This window comes from Maylandia zebra, linkage group LG7 (genome assembly GCF_041146795.1).
Source record: "Maylandia zebra isolate NMK-2024a linkage group LG7, Mzebra_GT3a, whole genome shotgun sequence".
Taxonomy (NCBI): domain Eukaryota; kingdom Metazoa; phylum Chordata; class Actinopteri; order Cichliformes; family Cichlidae; genus Maylandia; species Maylandia zebra.
In genome coordinates, this window is record NC_135173.1 from 41,296,056 (window position 1) to 41,305,678 (window position 9,623).

The 9,623-nt window shown below is 39.8% G+C and overlaps 2 protein-coding genes across 2 annotated transcripts; one reads left to right on the forward strand and one right to left on the reverse strand.

Annotated features, from left to right (window-relative positions):
• Nucleotides 1-1,075: 1,075 nt before the first annotated feature.
• LOC101470162 (nodal homolog 2-A) lies at nucleotides 1,076-2,682 on the forward strand. Its single transcript, XM_004538590.1, has 3 exons — nucleotides 1,076-1,376; nucleotides 1,673-2,427; nucleotides 2,530-2,682. Exons 1-3 carry the CDS (start codon nucleotides 1,076-1,078, stop codon nucleotides 2,680-2,682), a joined length of 1,209 nt encoding a protein of 402 aa, XP_004538647.1.
• Nucleotides 2,683-5,517: 2,835 nt separating this feature from the next.
• LOC101471989 (eukaryotic translation initiation factor 4E-binding protein 1) lies at nucleotides 5,518-9,005 on the reverse strand. The gene is made up of 3 exons (XM_004538327.3): nucleotides 8,723-9,005; nucleotides 6,400-6,591; nucleotides 5,518-5,870 (listed from the first exon to the last, which is right to left on the reverse strand). Exons 1-3 carry the CDS (start codon nucleotides 8,856-8,858, stop codon nucleotides 5,839-5,841), a joined length of 360 nt encoding a protein of 119 aa, XP_004538384.1. The 5' UTR covers nucleotides 8,859-9,005; the 3' UTR covers nucleotides 5,518-5,838.
• Nucleotides 9,006-9,623: the final 618 nt, after the last annotated feature.

Sequence of the window (9,623 nt, forward strand, 5' to 3'; positions counted from 1 at the left end):
TGATGTTGTCACAATGACTTAAAGGAATAAAACGACACCTTTGAACAGTTTCACCTTTTGTTAAATGTTTTCATCAGAAGCACGGCAGCTTTGTACATGGGCTCTTTCTTCTTTTAACTGAGGTCCCGAAGCTGTTTAGTTTATGAATGGAAACGATTAGCGGGCAGTTATCACTCTGGGTGTGTTAGCTTTTAATGGCTTTAGCGTCCGATGAAAGTCGTGTGCCTTTGGAAACGCAATATTACGCAAGGAATGACTTACAGTTCCTAAAACAGTGGCCCAAATTAATTATACTGTCTTTGAACTTTCCCTTGATTTTAATTGTTTTTCTATATGTATTGATATTATATTATATTATATTATATTATATTATATTATATTATTCTGATAATATGCCGGAACACACGCATTGCAGGTTTCTTTTAAAACAGTAAATTAAGGAGATCACCGGTTTGCTTCCGCATATTTTCATATTGTTTATTAATATTTTGCTGATTAGGCTTCCTGATATTTATTGAAAATGTTCAGTTCGTTTTATTCATTTCTGAGCACTGACATCCCTTTAAGATTAACAATACATTAAAATTAAATTTAATTAATTAAAAAAATAACAAACAAAAATCGTATTTATTTTGGTCTAAAATAACCTGTTATATTTTCCGCTTGTGTCCTGGACAGAAATAGGACACAAGGGGTTGCGCAGTTTGTTAATGATGTCATACAAAAAAAAGCAGTTTTTTTGATTAACTCTCTTGTTTCTCCCAATTAATCAAGGCGCAATTGTGTAGCTCATAATCTCTTTAGCTAAAAATATTATCATGCCTTTTAATCTGAGGGATCGCCAGTATACAAAACATCAATCAGAGTGGGGGACTCCACTTCAAAGAGCACTCTGTTTCGATAGCCCATAGGAGGTCCCTGTTATACCGCTTAGATCACAGGCGTCCTTCAGCCATTAGAGGCCTGACAGCTGTCTTCAAAGAACTTCAGAGAGACACGCGTGATTATAAATCCGGTTCTGGGACTACACCTGATCATTCTGGATCTGCCTACCGAAGAGACAACACGACAAATTATGAAGAGACGAGCTGTGGATTTCGCTTTTGCGCTTCTTCTTCTAGTGGATTTGGTTCAGGCTCTCGCCATCCCTAAGATGCACCCTGATAAACTGCTCCGTGGGAGGAAAGCTCGGGACGGTGGGGCCAGACACGCTGCACAGAGGCACCGCTTTAACAGTCTGCCGCACTACATGATCCATCTCTACCGGGTCATGCTGATCGAAGACCAGATCAGTACTCAGGCTGACAGCGTGCCCCACACTTGGAACGAAGAAAATCTTCACAGCTCCGATTCTGTGATCAGCCTGGTCGCTAAGAGTGAGTATTTAACATCAGGGAAATTACGAAAACGGGCTTAGGTATTTTGAAAGCCATTTGAAAGCCACGTAGCCCAACTTTTCTTTTAGAAAATATGGATGAAAAAGAATAATTTACAAACAGAAGAACTTCATAAATACATTTAGCAGCAAAATGTACTTTAGTTTGACACACTACTACAAAATGTGTTTTTTTTCTCTATTCCCCTTTAATAGTTTGCATGTCTATTGTTAAATAAGTCATAGCTTTACCCTGTGGTATAATTCTAAAAATGTCTTTTATCGTATCTGTTTCAGGCTGCCAGCAGATTGGCAGGAGATGGTCCCTCACTTTTGACATGTCCTCCATGTCTGCAAGCGACATTGTCCAGCTGGCTGAGCTTCGCATCCGCCTGCCAGCTTTTAAAGAATCTTCCAGCGCTTCAATAGACATCTACCATTCCCACAGTGAGCGGTGCATGCACTGCCCCGAGAATAGGCTGCTTCTTGGCCACCTTAGAGTTCATCCCAGTTCACTGATGTCGCCGTCCTCCTGGAAAGTGTTCAACATGACGCACATAGTCCATCGCTGGTTGCAGCATCGGGGGCATTTCGCAAAGAGGATGGGGGAAGAGAAGCCAGAGGAGAGAGAGCAGGAGCATGAATTATTTCAGCACCTTACAGCTGACAGGGTCATCATGGTGGTCTTCTTAAAGCATGAAGCAAAGGACCAGCGAGTACCAATGCTCATCCGCACAGCAAAGCACTCCAAGTACGCTGGTCTGGGCAGGGAGCACGTACCCTCCAGGATGAGGAGTAGCAGAGAAAAGAGGGACCAGCAGACCCAGCAGCAGAGAGAGGAGGGTGGGAGAGATGCTCCCAGCGACAAGGCAACACAAGAGGAGAAAAAGGATCATCTGTGCAGGAAGGTGGACATGTGGGTGGACTTTGAGAAACTCGGCTGGAGTGAGTGGATTGTCTATCCCAAACAATACAACGCTTATCGCTGCAAAGGGACCTGTCCCACACCAGTAGATGAGACCTACACCCCTACTAACCACGCATACATACAGGTAAGACTGAAACACCTCATCATATGCAACAGTACTGATAATGCCCCAACAGCATGAATAGATGTTCTCTAATCAATTATTTTCTTCTTCTCCGCTCTCCAGAGCCTGTTGAATTATCATCATCCAGACAAGGCACCCTGTCTGTCTTGTGTGCCCACACACCTGGCACCAATCTCCATGCTGTACTTCGAAGATGGAAAGATGGTCATGAGGCATCAAGACGACATGGTGGTGGAGGAGTGTGGCTGCCAATGAGGGAAACGCCTGCAGAAGGGAAATCATATAACCCTTCAACTTGTGAACCACGGGACCAAAGGGGTCTACAGCGAGAGTACTGGGATCTCAGAGCGGCAAAGTGGGTGCGTGTCTGCTGGCACAGAGCTGTCCAGGACAGAGACTGCTGATGTGATGCAGGAAGCTTCTAGTATATATCCTGGACGATTCTCTCTAAATTACAGAGCTAAACAGTTATGAAACAGCTTCTGTTTATAGGAAATTATGTGGGACTATAAGCTGTGCCTTTTAATAGCCATGTCTCAAAAGGCACGACATGATCACAGACTTAAGCACTATATTGTCACAGAAACTATGTTGTTTTTATGCTTCAAGACTGAACCTCTAATACCATTGAAATTACAGAATGGTTTACTGTAAGCGCTTTAATTATTATCATTATCATTATTATTAATATTCTTTATTGAGACGTTTGGGTCACATTGACCTATTTGTATATTTGCTATATAGGCCATAATAGAGCAATAAATTGTTTTTTTTTCTCTTAAGCAACTTGACCAAATTGTGTTTTCATTTTGAAATGTTGGTGGTAAAGAAATATTCTTACCTGTTAACAGAAAAACCACACACTAGAATTAAAAGCACAGGAGTTGTTGGGTTTTGGTGTCCAAGGCTGTAGATGGAAATGTCTCACAAACAGCCCCTGACTGTACAAACAAACAAACAAACAAACAAACAAACAAACAAACAAACAAACAAACAAACAAACAAACAAACAAACAAACAAACAAACAAACAAACAAACACCCAGGATCTAGATACTGCTGAACAAAACACTAGAAGGCACTTAGGTCTATTGGGTCTGTGTCATTTGGATTAGAGAAGGCTAATAGTATAAATTCACACCCAAAATTATACATACACCCCCACTAATATTTGGTTGAATGTTCCTTAGTAAGTTCAAAACCAACAAGTTGTTTTTGGTAGCCATATCAAGCACCTGGCATAATTCTGGCTGGATATCTGACCACTCCTCTTGGCAAAATTGGTAGAGTTCATTTGGTTTCCTGGCAAGTACATGGCTTTTAACCGTAGTCTGCAAACTTTCAATTGTGATGATGTTGGGGTTTCAAAAAGGTCACATCAGGAGCTTAATGTCTGCTTTGTTCCAAAATGAGAGATCATGTCCTGTGGAACAGCCAACTATTGACACTATGTCCAAATTTCAACCATCTAACTGCTGATTTGAGGTGAAGTTGAATAATTATGAGATTATTCCATTCACTTTGTGCAATGTAACAGTACCACCAGCAAAACTGCCCAAGGGCATGATGCCAACAGTTGGGACAGTGTTCATAGGTTTGAAAGCCACCTTTACCCTTCCTTAACATAGCTTTTGTTATTGTGACCAAATACCTCAATATTTGTGTTATCTAACTGCAAATTGCAGTCAAACTCGAAGGTGATGATTTTGGAGCAGGGGCTTCTTTCTTGGTCGACACCCTCTCAGTCAATGTTGATATAAAGCTCACGTCACTTTGGACACTGACGCTAATATTTCAGCAGTTTCCACTTCGTGGCAGGCTTGAACTCTGGTGGTTCCTGAGTTTTTCTTGAACATCCTAAACAATTTCCTCTCATCCTGTATTTACATATAATTGTCAGATGGCTGTGGAGTTGGCAGTTGTCTAGAAATGGCTTCAAGAAACCTTCCTAACTTGTGTAGATCTCTTTATTGAGTTCCTCGGACTTCCCCGTTGTTCTGAGTGTCGTTGTTTCCAATGAGCACTGTTAAACAAACGAAAAGAGAAACTACCAGGAGTTAATCAATAATCACCCAAATAATTTCAAACTTGTGCAGATAAAAAAAAACTACACCTTGAAAAAAGAACAGTTCAAAAAAAGAATTAAAAGTCCCAAATTACCAGGGTATTCATGCTGATGAGAACTGTGTGCAAACATCTGACCGTATCCAATATCTTTTATCACATTGCTGCATGTTGTGAGTCTCATTAAAAGCAGCCCTAAAATATAAAACATAAGCACCTTTACATCTGAGGTCATAAAATACAGCAGTCATCTATTTACCAGTTTTATTAGACAACTATTTATGATGCAGTTAAACATCATATTTCATTGACACTGCTTGAAATTAACAACCCCGAGGTAAGGATGCCCAATAAGTTTAAATGCCTGTTTTCATCTTTCCCCTCCGTCTCCTCATCGCTTCCTCTTCTCACACCTCTGATGGGAGGCACTAAGATCTGAAGAGAGGAGTTACCGATAGATAAAATGAAGGGACCAAAAATGCAGATAAGGTCAGGAGAGGTGAATGAAGAAAACATCTCATCTTACTGCATGTAAATATGTTTATCATTATATTGTAACCCTTCCAAAAAATGGAGATTTAAAATAAATATGAACTTGTCCTCACAATAGTTTCACAAAATATTCTTTAGATTTTACACCAGAAAGTTATTTGGGTCATTGTCACTCACCAAACCACCTAAGCTGAGGCTGCAGCTACCCGCAACACTACAGGATGCACTGTGGGTATATTTTAGCTTAGTTTTAGTGTTATAGCTTCTGTCGTTAGAGCTTTGGGTCACTTTGGTTTTTCCACAAACAAAGCCTTCTTATTCTCTAGCCAACAATAGCACGAAAAAGAAAGTTTCCCTCAGTAGTTGCTGATGATCAGACCAAAACTTAAAGATAACAAATACATTCATCAGACTTCCAGAAATATGGTCGCAAATGATTTCTAAAGTTGAACTTCAGTTAACAGTTTGTCTGCTGACACCAAATGGTCAGAGTCACTTACTGCAAGGTGTGAAATAAGACTTCACTATAAACAGATCGGTCTCTCTCTTTTTTTATTGGTAAAAACAAATTAAAGACAAGTCATCAAAGTTGAGAAATGAATGAAATTACATAAAATTTTAATTATTTAATTGTAACAAAACCTTGACTTATTTGTCAAATATTTCACAAATCATACAAAGAAAAGAAACTGTTCATGCACACTTGAACAGGAGAGGCATTACAAAACATTTTCAGAGCAATTCTGAACACAGATTACACAGAAAAAAGGCTCATCGTTTTAAAAGATATGCTTTTTTAATACCGGTAAACAAAAACTATAAACTATGTTGCTTTAATCCTTAAAGCTGACCCGCTTTAGATGTCCATCTCAAACTGGGCATCTTCACCTATAAAAGAAAAAACAACAACAACAAAAAATGGACAATTAATAGAAATAAGAGTTTAATGAAGTTTCCTATGTAACGTCGTGTGCACATTGCTCATATTGAAGGTGATACAATCACATTCAATCGGTTGCTATGAAACAACGTGTAATCCCCGACTGGTTGGCAGTGGTTCCTAGACACTGTTGGCTGTTGCTGAATAAAATTAGTTGCACGCAAGGTGCTGCATCAAAAACCTTCTAGTGATTGATTTGGTCGCTAGCAGATCACCACAGCTACCTGCAGTTTTCCATGTTTGTCGTCAACAAAAGAAAGTGGACATGAAGAATGTTTGCCTGCAAAGTTTCATAATGTGTAAAGTTTACTTTGAAATGATTGGCCCTTAAGAAATTGTTTTCCCACCTGCTGCCATCAACAACCACTCAATCAGTCAATGAATCCTTATTTTTGCCAAATGGTCACAGACTGGTCTCCACTGCAAAGCTTTACAAGCCCATGTGCATTTTCCCATCTTTATTATGCACACGTTTACCTGCGCTCTCTGCATGCACGCTGTGGTCCGTGTTGTTGCTGAGCGACTGATCGGGCTGGTTTGTGTCGCTGGAGGCATCGGGCTTGAGTGGCCGAGTGACGCCTGGGATGTCAGGCAGGTTGGGCGGCGTGCGAGTCAGGGGAGATGTCCGACACTGCAGGAGGAACTTCCTGTCGTAGATGATTCTGGTACCTGCGGGTTAGCATTTTCTTAAAGTGATGACTATTTGGGAAAATTCCAGTACAGCAGATAATCCTTGTACACACTAAAACAGATTTCAAAATAAAAATAACATGGAATAAATCAAATGTAAACAATGATGAAATAAAATAAAGATTAAAACTACTACTATTAATCTAAACTTTAAACATGTTGGTGCGCAAATAGCTTGCCTGCTTTTCTCTGCTAGTGTGACCCAACAATGCACAGGTCCATACACGCCCATGACATTTAGCCCAATTTTGCAGCCCATATCAGCTATGTTGGTACATATTCAGTGACTCACTTGTGTTTTATCTGTGTCCCACCTGCTAATGTTACAGGACACAGTATCAGTTGTAGTGGGCATGTGCTTCTGAATCAGGTTTCTCACGACCGCTGAGGGAAAACATTTTCTTTTTTAACTTTTATCTCTGCAGTTGAAGCTTCCCAAGGCCCCAGCTTGTCAATGTTTAAAATAAAACAATGGCAGCCCCCAAAATGAGAAAAAAAAAAAAAAGGTCAAAACTGAGCTTACTGCTGGTCCAGGTCCTGAGTACGGCCTCAGATGATCTCTGTTGTGTGTAGCTTGACCAATTCAGTTTAGATTAAAATATTTTCTTTTGGCTACAGCTTTAAAGTTTTCTGAAATGTTCACATTAGCAGTTGGCATTTTATGTTGGTTGGTGAGTAAGCTTTTGGATTTTTTTTTGTGATCTCTCACAATCATTAGTCCCACTTGTTCATGATTAATACAACCAGTGTGTACATGTTTAGTAAACATGTTGCTATTGCAGCTCAACAACAGGCTGCTGTAATACCAGGACTATAAATAGGATGTGACTGAGCACAGGCCAACATTTGACCTTACAGTCGTAAACTGTATATGCAAGTAAACATAGGCTGCACACTGCCCATACTCTTGGATAATGACACTGAAGCTGCCATTCATAAGTGACGACTTCCACATTAGATTAAAGCTTATGCACATAAAAACCTCATGCAGAGGGGGCAAAATGCTAGATTTTGTAACCAGAGCCATCAGACACATGCAGTTATAAGTCTCCAATCAGCATAAATGGGAAAATAATTAAGGGCGGAGGAATAAAGCCATGTAAAATACACTGAAATAATCTCTGGTTTTGTTAAACAACTGCAGTACGTGGATCCATAAAGTACTGCTTCTGCTAGTTGTTATACTTCGGGACACACCAACGATGTCAAACATTAACAAGACAACATGACAGGACCTCAGTTACCTCCATTACCACGAACTGTTTTTGGAGCTGGATTTCAAACATAACTCCAAATATCTCTCTCTTTTTGTTTTTGTCAGGCACAAGTATACAGCACTTTTTGGATATCTTTTAAAAAAAATTATCCCACTCGGCTGCACATTTATTAAATTTGAGTATACTATTTTTAATAGCTGTACAGTATTTTTTTAATGTTGTAAATTTGTTGTAAAAGATCTTATTTCTTGTTTTTTATTTTATATTCTTTACTTTTATGTGAATCTCCATGCCCCGTCTGCCTGCCACGTTACTGCTGGAATACGTGGATTTCCGCAGTGGGGGACTATAAAGGATATTTCTATTCTATTTCTCTGTCTCTAAGTCATATGGATAAGCTAATCATGATTTTGGGATACTAAGTAAACTGCAGTGTTGGAACTTTTGTTTAAACTTCTGAGATATATAAAAGCAAATAAACTGTCTTTATAATTTTTTTTCCGATTAGCATCTGAAGAGGAAAATAATTCACATGTGAGCAAACCTTTTGGCTTTTGAGACCAAAACAAAAGTTGGTGCTGCTGCTTTCTAAACTCCTTAACCCTCTGCATACCCCTGACATGTACAAACTGTTCAAACTGCTGCTTTCAGGTAGGTGCTACAGAGAGCTGTTTACTCAACCAGCCGCTCAGGCTGTCACCCACTGTTGTGTCATTCAGGTCATATGCACATATGCATTACTGAGTTTTGCAAGTACAGTTTGTATAGTTTCTTAAGACTTTCTGTAATAGGCGTGTACTGCCTATTTAAAAAAAAAAAAAAAGCAAATAAAGAGTAAAAATAAATACGGATTATTCTGAATCCCTCTCTTTCCTCATTCTGGACATCAGTACCTCCAGGCGTGGTGCTGAACAGAGTTCCTCCCGGGGTCGTGGAGTAGTCGTTTGGCAAATGCGCAGCGTCGTGGATAGCGACCCGCCTGACGGCGGGGATATCCCGGTTCCTGGTGGCCTGGCCTCCCGCTGACATCTCTCAACTCTATGCGCTAATGACACTCCACAGATGAGGAGAGCTGCATGTACGCCCGCAGACTGAGCATGGAAAGCTACACTATGCCTCCACGTGCTCTGAGAAAACCCAAAACAACATCCCAGGAACTTCCTACAAAACGACACGTGGGGCGGTGGGCTATGATTGGCTGAAACTAGGGGGCGTCACTTGATGTTGACAGTGGATGTTGTAGTTTTTTCCTCCCTCCTAATCTGCAGCAATCAAATACATGCAATGGTACATTTCTGCAAGAACACTTTACAGCAACAGCAACAATAAAAATATACAGCAAACACATTTTATAAGACATTTGTCGTGCGATTAAAACGCACAACTGTTCAAAATGTACAAAAGATTTTCAAAACCAACACAGAGGTAGGCTACAATCATGCAAATTTCTACAACGGGATGGAAATGTAGTGATTTCAATGACAAAGAAGTTCAGTTTGTATACTTACAGTGGATGATAGCGTAAATGGCATTCTTAAGCACATTCCACAAATCAATATATGATCAACTACAGTAAAAACATATTTATGAAGAGAAAACACTGTGACAGTTAAAAATATTAATCATGCTCTTTTTGAGTTTCTTTCTTCAGCCTTTTAACCATACATGACAGTACAATAAATTAGCAGTCTGTGCATATTTGTACATTTGGCAGACCAAAAGGATCTTTCTTCTTCCTTCTTCTTTCTTAACTGCTTAACACTAAAAACTGACGATTCAAAGAAGCTGAAGCCA

What these genes read in the sequence shown, in the direction of transcription:
- LOC101470162 (XM_004538590.1), top strand. Translation starts at nt 1,076, where the DNA reads ATGAAGAGACGAGCTGTGGATTTCGCTTTTGCGCTTCTTCTTCTAGTG. An exon ending in GATCAGCCTGGTCGCTAAGA is followed by an intron (nt 1,377 to 1,672) that starts GTGAGTATTTAA and finishes TATCTGTTTCAG; the next exon opens with GCTGCCAGCAGATTGGCAGG. An exon ending in CTAACCACGCATACATACAG is followed by an intron (nt 2,428 to 2,529) that starts GTAAGACTGAAA and finishes TCCGCTCTCCAG; the next exon opens with AGCCTGTTGAATTATCATCA.
- LOC101471989 (XM_004538327.3), bottom strand. Translation starts at nt 8,858, where the DNA reads ATGTCAGCGGGAGGCCAGGCCACCAGGAACCGGGATATCCCCGCCGTC. An exon ending in GTTCAGCACCACGCCTGGAG is followed by an intron (nt 6,592 to 8,722) that starts GTACTGATGTCC and finishes GCTAACCCGCAG; the next exon opens with GTACCAGAATCATCTACGAC. An exon ending in CGTGCATGCAGAGAGCGCAG is followed by an intron (nt 5,871 to 6,399) that starts GTAAACGTGTGC and finishes TTTCTTTTATAG; the next exon opens with GTGAAGATGCCCAGTTTGAG.